Source organism: Oncorhynchus clarkii, chromosome 19, assembly GCF_045791955.1.
Source record: "Oncorhynchus clarkii lewisi isolate Uvic-CL-2024 chromosome 19, UVic_Ocla_1.0, whole genome shotgun sequence".
In the NCBI taxonomy this organism is placed as follows: Eukaryota; Metazoa; Chordata; class Actinopteri; order Salmoniformes; family Salmonidae; genus Oncorhynchus; species Oncorhynchus clarkii.
Window position 1 is genome coordinate 41158288 of NC_092165.1, and position 16742 is coordinate 41175029.

The 16742-nt window shown below is 45.6% G+C and overlaps 1 protein-coding gene across 1 annotated transcript in view; it reads left to right on the forward strand.

Moving 5' to 3' along the window:
* LOC139375205 (protein O-mannosyl-transferase TMEM260-like) overlaps positions 1-16742 on the forward strand; it is a 34281-nt gene that overhangs the window by 2189 nt on the left and 15350 nt on the right. The window contains exons 4-5 of the mRNA XM_071116789.1: positions 5216-5247; positions 6940-7103. Of these exons, the coding sequence (XP_070972890.1) occupies positions 5216-5247; positions 6940-7103 (196 nt within the window). The remainder of the gene's footprint in view (positions 1-5215; positions 5248-6939; positions 7104-16742) is intronic.

The window sequence follows — 16742 nt, forward strand, 5'->3', positions numbered from 1 at the left end:
TGTATGGTTTATGACGAGTGACTGACTGGTGGTGACGTCTCACCTACCGGTGATCTGACTAATCATACAGGTACTATATGTAGCAGTGCTCTTGTTAAGGATACCATTTAATCACAGTATATCATGGTTTGTGAGCAAATCACTTTTGCATACACCTTTTTCAGTGTGCATGCAGAAGTAGCTAATGTCAGTTTCATACTCTTTACATTCAAAATGTTCTCTACTTACCCATATATAACTTGTTACTCCATTACATCCAAAAACGTTCATATTATATTCAGTGCACACTTTTCTGGTGGTGACATTCCAGTGCATTGAATGTTCTCATGATATGAGGTGCCTGGATACAGCTCTGTTCAGTGGCATTGGTGTTGAATAAGCCCTCAAGTCCTTTGTTTTAGTTTGTACTGTACTGTCCATGGTGCTGAATGTTTGTTTTCATGTGTCCTGCAAACATACAGTAAACATCTATGCAGTTATATAGGCTTATTTGATAACATTTGCTAATATTCTTCTATTTGTTTAGTATATCTTGTGCACACTCAGTCTCTTATAGATTGTCTCTTTAACCATCACAAACAAACAGTAAAATTGTATGTAGTTTTATAGGCCTACTTAACAAAATGTGATATGTTTCCACTATTGTTTTGTTTCTCATGTGCTTCCTCTGTCTCTTCCTATCAGAGGAGATTATTTTGGCATGAAGTGAAGATTGGCAGTGCACATTTATTTAGTGATAAAAGTAAAATTTTCATTCAAATTATGACAATGAAGCGACAATGAACTGCGTTTTTAAAGTTTTTAGTAATGTATTCAGCAGGTAGTGGTGTGTCTCTGCTTGCCAGCAGACTGAGACAGGGAATTACTCCAGTGTCAGGATTACTGATTCATAGATAACCATGGATGGGGGACTGTGACATTCACATCTGCCACAATACTTTTGTCAGGCTTTAGTGTCAAGTTTCCTCTCCTCCACCATTTGCATTGTTATTAACATAATGTGGGTTTATTTCCTAAAGAGAAACTGCATTTCCTTCAAAAACCTCTCAATAAGAACAAGATCCAAATGTTTCTCTTTAAGAAAAACGGTTTTGTGTTGGCTAGTAGTTTACTAAGTTTAACATTCACTTTTGATGTACAGTAGTTACTAAAATAAGAAATGCCTCATTTATGCCTTGTTATTGCAGAGAGCAATGGTTATTTAGTGTAGGTAATCTTTAGTTTATATGTTGTTGCAGGGATAATTGCAGCTACTCTTGACCCATGGTAACACATTTCCATACTAAATCCTCTTTTTATTATGATTTTTGACAACATTCATTTAATGCATTTCATGAAGTAATGGCCTGTGTAAGTAGGCTACAAACTGTGCTTAGAAATATCATACCGGTATGTACACTACATGACAAAAAATATGTGGACACCTGCTCGTCAAACATCTTTCCTGCTATTCCAGCCTCCACTCTTCTGGGAAGACTTTACACTAGATGTTGGAACATTGCTGCAGGAACTTGTTTCCATTCAGCTATCGTGCATACATTTATTTTATCCCCCGCCACACCAAACGCGATCACGACACGCAGGTTAAAATATCAAAACAAACTCTGAACCAATGACATTAATTTGGGGACAGGTTGAAAATCATTAAACATGTATGGCAATTTAGCTAGTTAGCTTGCACTTGCTAGCTAACGTTAATTTGTCCTATTTAGCTAGCTTGCTGTTGCTAGCTAATTTGTACTGGGATATAAACATTGAGTTGTTATTTTACCTGAAATGCACAAGGACCTCTACTCCGACAAAAAACGTCCAACCGAATCGTTTCTAGTCATCGCTCCTCCTTCCAGGCTTTTTCATCATTTAGCTTATATGGTGATCGCATCTAAACTTTCATTGTATTACCACAACTACAGGCAAAACAGTTCGTCTTTCAGTCACACCTACGTGGGTATAACCAATGAGGAGATGGGAGAGGCGGGACTTTCAGAGCGATCTGCGTCAGAAATAGGAATGAGTTCTATTTTAGCCCTTGGTGTAGCAGACGCTCTTTGGCACTCGAGCAGTGTGGGTGCAACAATTGAATAACATGGATTTCTAAATTTAATTTGCGGCGCACGCGACGTGTCGGGTCTGGTCAGCATGTTAATGATGTCAGAGACTGATGTTGGGTGATTAGGCCTGGCTCACAGTCATCGTTACAATTCATCCCAAAGGTGTTCGATGGGGTTGAGGTCAGGGCTCTGTGCAGGACAGTCAAGATCTTTGACACCGATCTCAACAAACCATTGCTGTATGGACCTCTCTTTGTGCACAGGGGCATTGTCATGCTGAAACAGGAAAGGGCCTTCCCCAAACTGTTGTTACAATGTTGAAAGCACAGAATCCTCTAGAATGTCATTGAATGCTGGAAGTAAGGGGCCTAGCCTGAACCGTGAAAGTAGCCCCAGACCATTATTCCTCCTCCACCAAACTTTACAGTCAGCACTATGCATTGGGGCAGGTAGCTTTCTCCTGGCATCCTGCAAACCTAGATTCGTTCGTCGGACTGCCAGATGGTGAAGCGTGATTTATCACTCCAGAGAATGCTATTCCACTGCTCAAGAGTCCAATGGTGGCGAGCTTTACACCACACTGTGCATGGCGATCTTAGGTTTGTGTGCGGCTGCTCGGCCATGGAAACCCATTTCATGAATTCCCCGATGAACAGTTCTTGTGCTGACGTTGCTTCCAGAGGCAGTTTGGAACTCTATAGTGAGTGTTTCAACTGAGGACAGATGCTTCAGCACTCGGCGGTCTCATTCTGTGAGATTGTGTGGCCTACCACTTCGCGGCTGAGCTGTTGTTGTTGCTCCTTGACATTTCCACTTCACAATAACAGCACTTACAGTTGACCGGGCAGCTCTAGCAGGGCAGAAATTTGACGAACTGACTTGATGGAAAGGTGCCTCGTTGAAAGTCAGAGCTCTTCAGTAAGGCCATTCTACTGCCAATGTTGTCTATGGAGGCTGTGTGCTCGATTTTTATACACCTGTCAGCTGTGTGTGGCTGAAAAAGTAAAAGCCACTGATTTGAAGGGGGTGTCCACATACTATTGTGTATATATAGTGTAGGTTCAGCTACAGTAAAAGTGGATTTGGGGGCATGAATGCTTTGCTCACTAGGTTTGTGTTGTTCTGGCATACATTCTGCAAAGGGGAAATACATTGAAACTGCATTTTGCAAGATGGAACCATTTGAAAAGCCTGGGCCAGATATGGGGGAGTAGGGGAGAGTACAGGAGAAAAGCCCCGAGTAGCCCTGCTGGTTGTGATGCTGCCGAGAGGCCTGGGCCTTTGAAAAAACGTCCAGACCCTTCTCCACAGCGTTTAGGGACGGTGCAGGATGCCCGCTCCGATAGTGCCAGCTGAACACCCTTTCCCAATTCTCCAGGTCTCCGTTTCCATGTTCTAATCTCTTTAGGTGTGATGCGCCCCAGAGAGGCTTGAGCACACCCTGCGGGAACGCTGTTGTCTAGGAATGTGGTGTGTGGAAGTGACAGGGATTATGGGAAGGCTGGTGTGGGTGCCTGTGCTCTGCTATAACAAAGACTCTTGGCGTCCACGCTGCTACCCTGTCGACTCATATATTTTCCCATTTTAGTAATGGGACCGCAGCACTGCTGTATCTCTGTGCCTCTGCCACTCTGATGTTGTGGCCCTATATTATTTACAATTGTATGTTGGTGTGTAAAAGTGTACAATATGGAATATGTAGTGTGAAATGGAAGATGAGACAGAGTGATGATAAATGATGACAGGTAGTTCTCATGCCAGGTGAAATGGACCAATGGAAACATTTGAGCTGTGCAATTGAAGAGGTTTCGGGTTTCATGGCCTATTAAACTGATAAGAGTGAGGGCGCTTCATGCGCCAGAAAGTCAAACATGATAATGCACTGTATCACAGAGGTTAAATGCAGAAAATAGAGGCAGGTCGGCCAACTGTTTGAAATTATACTGCAATGTTCTGTAATTTTGGTATTGCCTCAAAACCCCAGTTCTTGCAATTCGACAGTCATTTTGTATGTTTATGTGTGTTACTGATATTTATAAAAATCATATTTCTCATCTGAAAAATGTATTTTAATTCAGTCAATATGGCCAAACATTAATTATAGCACAGAGCTAGAAGAACCATTTCCAACTATATAGCCTACATTTATTGCAAATTGACCACATGTAACACCATCAGTACAATTATATAGGCATATTTGCAAAGACTCTCTTATACACAAATGTATCAGTCAAGTTATATTTCATACAAAACCTTGATGCAAAAACTACAATTCTAATTTCTTAATCTGTTTTTATGTAGAAAAATATTGTAATTGAATTGTACCCCAGAGAAAACAATATCTGATTTATCTATATTTGGCCAGCAGAGGGTGTTGTGTAGGGCACACCTATTTATCAATTACATTTAATCTGAACAAAATTTCAATTTTCATGAGTGGGAGATGCAAACATTGGGTGAAAAATCTGTGTAATTGGAAACGCATTGGATAGATTCTGGCACAAATGGGTTTGTGCCCAAAATGATCTGATGCATCCTGAAATAGCATTTAGGGGGGTGAATGCAGTTTATGCTGCACCCCACACAGAGGTAGAGACAGTCATAAACCTTGCAACCAGCTCCTGTGTCCTTAAGCTTACCCCATCATGCTCTCATTGTCACCAACACTGCCTCCATCTCTGTGTCCTCTCTGGACCAAAGGAGAGGCTGGGAGTGTGTGAACAGAGAGAAAGGGATGGAAAGACGAAAGAGAAGGGACCTGGTGCATGGGGAGGTTTGGAACAGGAGCGATACTCTCAGATCAGCCTACGTGTGTGCCTGTGTGGCGAAGCATTGGGGAGGAAGTGTTATGGTGTGTTTGTGTGTGTGTGTGGCGGAGATGGGAGTAGTTTTGCTGTGTGTGTGTGTGTGTGTGTGTGTGTGTGCGTGCGTGCGTGCGTGCGTGCGTGCGTGCGTGCGTGCGTAGGGGGGAGAATCGAGAGAGGAAGAGAATGAGCGTGCCGCTTAGGAAATGTCACACTGGGAAGATTTGCAGGTTTTGATCCAGGCAAATTAATGCAAAACCCCAGTGCAAGTATTTGATTTGGGAAAACTTTGGAGCAGACTTGTCTCTTAATAATAATTATTGGGTTTACATTAATTTCCTCCCCTATTGTCTTCCACAGGAGAGCTGATCACCGCTGCTTGTGAGCTGGGGGTAAGCGTTAGCCGTATTGTTTAATCAATTCACTCATTAACTCCTTTAAGCATTACGGAAGTTTAATTAAGCATGGGCAGAAAGCAGATTCATTTACATTCAGTCCACAGGTTTTTCCCTTCTTTTCTATACACTTATTTGACTAAGTTGGAAGTAGAGAATGCTATAATTTGCAACCCGTTTTTCAAATCCAATTAAAGTCAATGGTAAGGCGATGGCTTTCTTAGGCTCTGCCTTATGTATGGTATAAGGCTCATTATATCTTTTTTTGTGTGTGTGTGTAAGCTGGGAAGAATGAACTAAATCGGGTTAACAGTTATAATAAGTTTTATTATTTAATAAAGTTTATTACGCTGCTGTGATCCTTTTAGGGAGGCTGTGTCGGTGTCACTATGCCAGTAATCCTGCCGTTAGTGCCGCAGTCCGTGTGGCCTGCGTGTCAGGCCTCCCCAGTGTTCGGAGGTCCTCCCTGGGCCCGGGAACGCCGGCCCTCCCCTCTGATCCCCTGAGCTCTGGAGCTCTCTCCACACAGCTCCCAGTGGCCTTGGTGTCCCTCCGCTGTCCTTTAGCTCTTTAACTATGAGCCGGTCCATCTCGATTTTCCCCCACATCCCGTCTTTCCTACCTCCACCTCATGTTCACCTGTGTGGTACTGCCTGCCTGTCTGACCCACCCATCAGTTTATCAAACTGATATTTTTCACTGTCTCCCTTCACCCCTTCCTTTTCTTTCTCTCTCTCTCTCTTGGGCTCCTCCCCCTTCTCTGTGCCTTTTTACCGCCCACATTTCTTTTCCTTCTGTCTTTCCATTTGACCTCCCTTTGACCGCCCTCGCTTTAAAAGCTCCTCCAGTCTCTCCCCACTCTCCTCAGACCTAGCTGAGGCTGGTTGTTGTGGACATACCCAAGGATCCAGTGAGCCTCTGCCGTGTCCGTGATGATTGGTGGTGCAATCACTCCCTCACCTCTCAGTGGCGGCTCCATTTGAAGGGCTGCCCCTGCTCTACGGCTGACCCAGCCTTATCTGTGTCAGGGAAGGAGTCTGTGTGTAATGACTGAGCCCTTATCGGCCTGGAGGAGACTTAGCGGCTAATTGCAGTGATTTCTGGGATCCCCCGGGTGAGAGTGGCTGCGGCTCTGAGGGGATTTGGGGGGCTAGTGTGCACCACGTGCTGCAGCACGGACCCCAGAGAGTTGCCTTGTCCTTGGGAAGTGATGAAGGGAGGAAGAGGAGTAGGAATGGTTTGTGTAGAGAGACAAAAGAGGGTTGGGAGGCCCTCTCATAGCAGAGTCAGTCAGTCAGCGGTCAGGACCCAGTAACAGTATGGCTGTCTAGGCCCACCACTCCATCCCTTCACTTCCACCACCACTCCCCCTGGGGCACTCAGGTACAGCACTGGTGGAAGTGAGGCTAATTAAAATGACAGGCTTTCATTACCCTGCTACCACCTCTCCCTTTCATCCTGCCTCAGCCCCGTACCCCCACTCTGTATAGTTCCACCACACTTATTTAAACATTTCCCACTCCTCAAACGCATTAGCCTGATATCCTGGGCCAGGAGTATTTCCTGAATGGGCCAGGAAAAACTTCTACCTATACACTGATGTCCTCAGGATAGTGGGCTCCCTCCTGTCGCTCTCCTCATCATCCCTCCCCCGGTTACTGTCCTTTTTCTCTCTCTCTGTTGGTGCAGGTGGCTCACCCCCCGGGATACCCAGTCTTCACCCTCTTAGCCTGGCTGGCTCTGTCCCTGCTGCCCTATCTCTCCCTCTCCGTGTCTCCGGCCCACAGTGTCAACCTGCTGAGCAGCATGCTGGGGGCCGGGGCCAGCGGGGCCCTCTGCTTCACTGTCTGCAGGTAAGACTACAGCACATCGCTAGGGCCAGGCTTCTCTCCGGGTCAGGTCACCTAGTCAGGAAAAACTCCAGGTCCTTCTTGTCTAATTATAATCAACATGGTTAGTCTGCTGCATCCAATAGTTATTCTGCATGTTTGTCAATGACATAGATCAGTGGTACCCAAACGTTTTATAGTCCCGTACCCCTTCAAACATTCAACCTCCAGCTGCGTACCCCCTCTAGCACTCTCAAATGTTGTTTTTTTCCATCATTGTTAGCCTGCCACACACACACACTATACAATACATTTATTAAACATAATAATTTGTTTTTGTCACAAACCGGCTCGTGGGAAGTGACAGAGAGCTCTTATAGGACCAATGCACAGATAATAATCTAATATTAGGCACGTGGTAGCAAAGGGCATCAGTGTCTTAACAGTGCGGTTTGCCAAGGCAAGAAACTCTCAATTCAAAAATCTGGCAGTGGCTTCTGATTTAAATTCAATTTTCACAGAACCGCTTGTTGCAATTTCAATGAGGCTCTCTTGTTCAGATATCGGTAAGTGGACTGGAGGCAGGGCATGAAAGGGATAACGAATCCAGTTGTTTGTGTCATCTGTTTCGGGAAAGTACCTGCGTAATTGCGCACCCAGCTCACTCAGGTGCTTCGCTATATCACATTTGACTTTGACTGTCCGTAAGCTTGAGTTAATTTGCACACAAAAAATCATACAATGATGGAAAGACCTGTGTGTTGTCGTTGTTAATGCAGACAGAGAAGAGCTCCAACTTCTTAATTATAGCCTCAATTTTGTCCCGCACATTGAAAGTAGTTGTGGAGAGTCCCTGTAATCCTAGATTCATATCATTCAGGCCAGAAAAAACATCACCCAAATAGGCCAGTCGTGTGAGAAACTCATCACCCAAATAGGCCAGTCATGTGACAAACTCATCACCCAAATAGGCCAGTCATGTGACAAACTCATCATGCAAGCGGTCAGACAAGTGGAAAATATGGTCAGTAAAGAAAACTTTAAGCTCGTTTCTCAATACAAAAAACGTGCCAATACTTTGCCCCTTGATAACCAGCGCAATTCTGTCTGTTGTAATAGCGTTACATGGTCGCTGCCGATATCATTGCATAGTGCAGAAAATACACAAGAGTTCAGGGGCCTTGCTTGAACAAAGTTAACTATTTTCACTGTAGTGTCCAAAACGTCTTTCAAGCTGTCAGTCATACCCTTGGCAGCAAGAGTCTCTCGGTGGATGCTGCAGTGACCCAAGTGGCGTCGGGAGCAACTGCTTGCACGTGCGTTACCACTCCACTATGTCTACCTGTCATGGTTTTTGCGCCATCATTACAGATACCAACACATCTTGACCACCAAAGTCCGTTTGATGTCAAAAAGCTGTCCAGCGCTTTAAAAATATCCTCTCATCCAGCTATATCGCATAGAATTCACTGGCTTGTATGCGAAGCAGTAATTGTTTCAAAACATCTCCTGCCATGTCACTGATGCGTCGTGAAACAGTGTTGTTTGATGAAGGCAATGTCTGTATAGTTTTGTTGCCTTTTCCCCCAGCATTGTCCCAGCTATATCCGCGGCAGCAGGAAGATCTAAGTCCTCTACAATAGTATGGGACTTGCCTGTCCTAGCCACTCGATAGCTCACCATATAAGATGCTTCTAGCCCCGTCTTGTTAATGGTATCTGTTGCTTTTATACATGTCTTACTACTCGAAAGTCATCTTAATTTTCCCTCAAAAAACTCCTGTGGCTTATTTTTTAAATCGTTATGTTTTGTTTCTAAATGTCTGCGCAATAGTGAAGGTTTCATCGAGTTGTGAGATAGTACTTTTGCACATATAACACACTGTGGCTGAGGAAAGGCACAACTCTCAATATAAGTGAACCCCAAATCAATGTAGTTCTCATCATATTTGCGCCTCTTCGATGGTCCAATGTCCCTGTCTGTTGTTCAGTGTTTTCCCGGGTAAGGGGGCAGTAGATCTTCGGCTGCATCAGATTCACAACTCTCAGTGTCCATGCTAGCTGGGCTAACAACGAATTACTGATGTTAGCATTGGATGTGCTCGTGGAAGCAGAACAACTTGTGTCATTGACAGGTGCAGGTGTAGTACCGCTGGTAGTAGCAGTACTACCAGTAGAGCTGGTATATGTCTCTATGGACATATACCAGTTTTAATCATTTATCAATTTTTGAGAAAATGGAACGAGCAGCAGCTATGTTTGGCTACACACTGACGCTTAGTGGGATTCCCATGAGAGAGTAACGGTTAATGTGATTGGATGTTAATTATTTGGCTAGGTTACCTGTATTTGACATTGTGTTGTTATTTCGCTGAACACTAGATGGTTTAATTTTATTTTTTGCAGTGAAACGAGTCTACTCAGGTGAGAAAAAAACCTCACCCAAAGATTGGAAAATATAAATGTTTGAAAATGTGAAAAGAAAGATATATAAATATATATATATCATTTATTTTTAAAGTGATTCACATTTTAGATATATATAATAACTAAATGGATAATTACTAAATGAGCCAACAAATGGGTTTTTAGCACAAAATGTAAACTCTTCGTAGCACAATTCTGTAATCCCTGAACATTTTCCAACTGACGAATGCATCTTGCTGCTTGGTGAATGGACTGGTGATATTTTTGGGTCGTTTCTGACTGGCAGTGGTGTTCCTGATCCCCCTGTTCTGTATTCAGAGCAGAGTCCCACCACACTCCTCCCCCACAAACACACCCAGCCTGTTTACCCATCACCTACCCGTTGTGTGTGTGTGTGTGTGTGTGTGTGTGTGTGTGTGTGTGTGTGTGTGTGTCACACAGTCACAGCCCCCTCCAAGTGCCTGACACCTCCCATCACCCAGCATGCTCCCAATCCTGACATGGCACGATTTTTAATCTCCCCCTTCTGCACTCCTGGGTCTAAAAGGGACAGGATCCTCCCTCCCTCTCTCCCTCCCTCCAATCAGGACCTCAGAATGTTAGCCACTGTGTCTCTGTACATTCCCATGCCACCCTGCCTACACCCTCCTGCAGCTCTGCCTGCCTGCCTGCCTGCTGACCCCATCATGTAAGGAGTCTTTTCCCCCCTCTCTCTCTTTGTCTTATTTTATCTCACACTGTTGCCCGGCCTATCTTACATCGACCGTTTGCTGATTTTGGTAGTTTCCTACGTGTGCTCTGTGCACCATTGGTGGCAGCTTAATTTCAGACGTTTTCCCCATAGTTTTACATTTACATGGCCCATTTATGCATACAGTGCTATTTTGAGAATGTACTGTGCACCATGTTAGATTTACCTTTCCAACAAATGAATTGTGGCGTATGTTACAAACTGTGCCATTTGTAGCACAGATACAGAACCAGCAAGCTGTTTTGGGCCAGAGAAAGCAGGTGATACAGGGCTGGTAAAGGGAGTGTCACTGCTCCCATGTGGGCTGCAGTGAGCTGGGTCCATTTCCTGTGTGCTTGGCCGGTGGTGTCTGGGTGGCAGGTGGGCTGAAGGGGGTCAGGGTACAGGGTCAGCCCTGCTGGTGCAGGACAGGGGCTGGGGAGGAAGTGCTCTCTCCATGTGGACTGGCCCTCAGCCCGGACTGACTGACTTCAGCCTCACTCTCAGCCCCTGTCCTGCCTCTCCTCCTCTCTTCAGAGGTGACTCATAACCTGAAACCGACTGGCCTCCCAAGAGAGGGCAGAGGAGAGGAACATTCTTATTATTTCTTTCCACTCTCACTCACTCCAAAAATCCCAGTATGTTAGTGGCTAGCCAGAGCTTAGTGAAATGATGCGATTGATCGTTTATGAAACAAATTCCAAAACGCAGTTGAGTCCAAATCGGAGACAGAGACCGAGAGAATGAGATCCACAGAGCAACAAACCACAGAGGGAACAGGAACAACTACTCTCTAACTGTTCCCTCTGTGGTTTGTTGCTCTGTGGATCTCATTCTCTCGGCCTCTGTCTCCGATTTGGACTCAACTGTGTTTTGGAATTTGTTTCATAAACGATCAATCGCATCATTTCACTAAGCTCTGGCTAGCCACTAACATACTGGGATTTTGGAGACAGCATCTATGCATGCTGTCTGAAGATATTTGGACCACAACACATGGAAAGTGCTGCCCTGTTTGTAATCTCTAAGGATTTAGATCAAATTTTGGATTATAATTCAACTAAGTGAAAAGTCATTATGAGGACCCCCTAATGGGCTGATGGGCACTGAGGACTTCAGCCAGAGCACCCAGTCAGAGCACCCAGTCATACCCTCTAAGCTTTTAACTATGAATGTATAATTTACGCTTTTCAATTTGAAAAATAAGCATAAAGGTTTTAGTCATTATCTGTCTGGAGCATGATTTGGGTTGAGGCTGTGGCTGGAGTTCAGCTGGCAGACTTGGTATGGTACTGATAGGGCTTGAGGGGGCAAGGGGGTAGATGGTTTCCGGAATGGTCGCTGGGGGCATTGGGTGCTTCGCCCGTGCCCGGTAGGGTGGCAGAGATGACATGCCACGCCCCTGTGGGGGTCCCTCCGGCCAGACCTGGCCCTCAGACTAAATGCCAAGACTGACCAGTCTGCACTCCCTCCCTGCTCAGCCCTCTCAGGAACATTTGAGCTAATCTCACTAAGCTGAACTATAGTAATACCTATTCTATGTCTGTGATTGACATTTCCCTGGTTGGTATCCAATCTCCATATAACTTTTGTTTGTATCACAGCAGTATTTTGAGAGTGGTTATGCAAGTGGTTGCACCAGAGGAATAGTCACAGTTTCAAATGCGTAGGGAATTATTGCATTGAAGTTATCACATGATATCCACTTTAATTTTTTCATGGACTTGAAGGCAGTTCCTCCAAAACAGTAAATTGCAAGACCTTGAAATTTGTCTGTAATATTCCCAACATAGCAAGCCTTTGATGTATCAATTTAAATTAGTCGGACAGATTGCTGTTTTTTAATGTGGTGGAATGTAAATTGATAGACTTGGAAGCCATTTCTCCCTAAACTGCAAGTTGCGTAAGTGTAAAATGTAGCACTTAGCTTCCCTTTCATTTGCCAATTACAGCGCACTTGGCTTAATCACATGGTTTGATGGACAAATTGCCCGTCTCCTATGTTATCACACCAGGACTAAACAAGCCTTTAAGGACGGGGGCCATAATGATAATAATAATTAGTAAATCAAATGTTTTTTTGTCACATGCTTCGTAAACAACAGGTGTAGACTGACAGTTAAATGCATACTTACGGGCCCTTCCCACAATGCAGAGAGAAAAATAGAAAAACAATAACACAAGGAATAAATAAATACACAATGAGTAACGATAACTTGGCTATATACACGGGGTACCAGTACCGAGTGGATGTGCAGGGGTACGATTGCACTTGAAACTTCCTAGGAATAAAATATGACCCTATCAGTCCTACAAAAGTCCTCTATACAGTCTCAGGAGGACTATAAGAACGTGTGTACCCTGTGAAAGAGGATGATCCAGAGAGCTCAGTATTTGGTGCTCCCTCATTTCACAGTTTATCTACTAAAGCTCCTCTGAATCTGTGCTACCTGAGAGGAATCTCTCTCACGCCGTTCCTATAGTAATCCTGAGACCAGAGACGGAGACGGAGTGACACAGCCAGTGGAACGCTAAAACAACAAAAACACTGTCACCACCAACATCCAACAAGCAGCACTTTTGACACGTCGTGTGATCGTACGATTACATAACAACAGGATTTGTGAGGCGCACCAAATGTGCCCCGTCCCCTCCCTCCCCCATCCCAAAGGCACACCGGCGAGACACTCACCTGCCAAGAGCGGGCCTGTGTGGACCAGCTGATACGTCAGTGGACCGCAGGGCGGGCGGTGTGCCAGACCATGCCTAGTGCCCAGTGCTGTGGCCAGGCTCCTTATAGGGCCTCCACCATATGGCCCTGATGGTGCTCCCCCTCCCTACCCCCCGCTGCTGCTCACTCAGGTGGCTTGTTTTTCCACTGGGCTGGGGCTGCTGGAGGGACATGTGTGGCGAGGTCATCACTGGATCAGTGTGTGTGTGTGTGTGTGTGTGTGTGTGTGTGTGTGTGTGTGTGTGTGTGTGTGTGTGTGTGTGTGTGTGTGTGTGTGTGTGTGTGTGTGTGTGTGTGTGTGTGTGTGTGTGGTTTTATAGGGATGAATGGGGTGGGAGGAAACAGCTGAGCATCCCCCTTTCTCCATCCGCTACCCCCCTGCTGGTGGCAAGGCAGCCCCTCCCTTTCACATCTGTTGTGGTCAGGTAGAATCTACATCAAGGCACTTAGTGTTCAGAGCCATACTTCTCTCAACCATAGATTGAAGGGGGTAGTTGTATTGGTATTGTTTAAAAGCTCCTATGTTTGGACCTTTGCCCTGTCTGTATGATATCCTACTGTCTCCTGGGACATGAGGCCTCCTGCTCCTCTCACCCCCCATCCTCAGCATGACCAATGGTTCCCCCTAGGATTCATCCTGTAATACAGTTAAACAGATGTTTAATGAACATGTTATTTCCTCATTACTGGTAGTGGGATGGGGATAGAGGGGGGTATGGGGGGGGGGGGTAGATAGACAGCATAACAAAGTACCAGTTTAATATTCCTCTCGCCTGTGGCCCTGAGATTGTGTCTGCCTCGGACGTAAATTGTACATCCCTCACCCACCACAGGCAGTCTTAATAAGACACCAGGCTAGTCGACGGATCAGACTCGGCAATTACAATTCAGCCAGAATTAGTTAATGGAATCTATAGAGTAACATTTATATATCAGTGGTGGCTGCCTAATGACTTTGTTGAAATAGCCGCAGCAGCAGCATAAAAATGGCTTTCTGTGAATCACATAAGCACCGGATTTCTGTAATTTGTTTTTTTCTGTTTTGTGTAATTTTTGTGTGTTGGGCTGGAGATTAAGATGGCATTCTGGGAGAAATTGTCATGTCAGTGGCTGCATTGTTTGAGCGGGATTGTGGTGATTAATTTCGCATGTACTCGGGAGCATTGGGGGAGGGCGGGTGCTCTCCTGGAGGAGGGGTGACTGAGGCACGCTCCACTCTCTGGCCCTGATTCACCACTCCTCTCCTCTCCTATCTGCTGCTGTGGTTGCTGCTTCTGCCTGATTGGGGAATTTAAACAGGAATGTGTGCACATTTAGGAAGGTTTGTTTGCTAGCTGCTGGAAGGCTCGGCATTATGAATAAATAAATAAAAACATTTTTATGATGATATATGTAGCACCCATAATATCATGTGTATGATCTACTTAGACCTGTGTAATATATGCTTTATAGTAGATAGTTAAATTGTTACCTCTATTACTTAGCTTGGCCCAAAAACAGAGTTGCATGTCTGTTTCCCAAATGTGATACAACAGAGCACTTAGCCAGAAACACTGTCATATTATCTAAAGATCCTCAGTGTTCAGCCCACTTTCCTGTCCTGGCCACATCTAAACCCTGGGGTGCCAGTGTTACTGAGCCAAGGCCAGCTGGAACCCTCTGTCAGACCAGACCAGGCCAGGACACCACTTCATGGGCTTCATCCTTGCCTCTTCAGGAATGTGTGGTTCTTTTCCTGCCATGTCTCTCCCAAAGCGCCACGCACAGAGTGAGAGAACTGGAGGGCTGATCTGCGATGGCACGGCTGTGGCATTATATGTGACAGTCCATCCCCTGGTCTGGCGCTTTGTGTTGCCTCATTCCCTACACATTCACTACAGACAGACTGCTGGTGGCCCTTTGTGTTGCCTCATTCACTACAGACAGGCTGCTGGTGGGCCCTTTGTCTTGCCTCATTCCCTACACATTCACTACAGACAGACTGCTGGTGGCCCTTTGTGTTGCCTCATTCACTACAGACAGGCTGCTGGTGGGCCCTTTGTCTTGCCTCATTCCCTACACATTCACTACAGACAGGCTGCTGGTGGGCCCTTTGTCTTGCCACATTCCCTACACATTCACTACAGACAGGCTGCTGGTGGCCCTTTGTGTTGCCTCATTCCCTACACATTCACTACAGACAGGCTGCTGGTGGCCCTTTGTGTTGCCTCATTCCCTACACATTCACTACAGACAGGCTGCTGGTGGGCCCTTTGTCTTGCCACATTCCCTACACATTCACTACAGACAGGCTGCTGGTGGCCCTTTGTGTTGCCTCATTCCCTACACATTCACTACAGACAGGCTGCTGGTGGCCCTTTGTGTTGCCTCATTCCCTACACATTCACTACAGACAGGCTGCTGGTGGCCCTTTGTCTTGCCACATTCCCTACACATTCACTACAGACAGGCTGCTGGTGGCCCTTTGTGTTGCCTCATTCCCTACACATTCACTACAGACAGACTGCTGGTGGCCCTTTGTGTTGCCTCATTCCCTACACATTCACTACAGACAGACTGCTGGTGGCCCTTTGTGTTGCCTCATTCCCTACACATTCACTACAGACAGGCTGCTGGTGGCCCTTTGTGTTGCGTTATTGAGGCCAGCCCAGACAAGCGCACGGCAGGCAGGCGTTTGGTGCTGGGTTTCAGTGCAGTGCTGGCAAGCCTCTGGCCCATGTTTAGGAACTGAGGTGGTAAATGAGGCAGGGTTTGCTTTGACTCTTCAAAGTGACAGTGGCAAGCTATGTGTGTCCTACTGTCTGTCCCCGTAGAAGACACTGGGAACTATATCTGTGTTGGTTTGAGGACATGGATTGTGGACATGGAGTGTTTGTGTTTATCTTGAATGTCATTTTTCTTCTTCTGCTTACTGACCTACAGTTTATACTCTATTTAGGATATTTCTCATTTAGAGAGTGAATTGTTGTACGATTTTGGTCGATGTATTTTACTTCAGTAAGAGCTTGATGATTATTGTTCAAATTTCCAGGATTCTTTCCTCTTAAATGGTTTGTATGTTTCTTTAGCGGGGCAATGGTCTCCCAATATCTTCATGAAATACATAGCATTTCTGTACAGCATTTCTGTTTAGAATTCCTTTGTCATCCTGTGAATTACCCCAGTGATGAGACTGAGCCATTCTGGCACACTAGACCAGTTCAGGGTAAAATACACTCACTGAGAACATATTATTCTCTTGCCATGTCTCAACCAGACAGCTATTGTCAGTGAGCCACAACATTACAACACAGCAGCATCCTGCAAAACACTGAGCTTTGATAACAGGAAACATGGCCACAATGGAGTCAGAGTCCCTTCCTCTTCATCTCTCTACCATGGGAGCAGCCAGCCCCAGACTTAGCCCAGAGAATGAGCCAAGGAGAGGCTAAAAGACTGACTGGGAACCCAGGTGGTCCTCTGCAGACAGACAGGTCATTTAAACCTGAGAGTACACACATCACTGGGTTGTTACACACTGACAGGCCCTAGGAGAGAGATGTGTCAGTCTCTCAGAAGGAATAAAGGGCCAGGGGACAGGAGTGTGATTGTGTGTATGCGGGAGTGTGCTTGTCAGGCAGGTCTGTAGAAGCCTAAGCAAGCCTGGTGTAATATCCCCATTACTTCCAGGGACCCCCACTACTGCGCAGCACCTTGCTCTACCTTAAAACCAGCCTCCCTGCTAAGCGTGTGGGCTGGGGTTAATTGCCACGCAGGGGGGTAGAATTGAGGGTGCG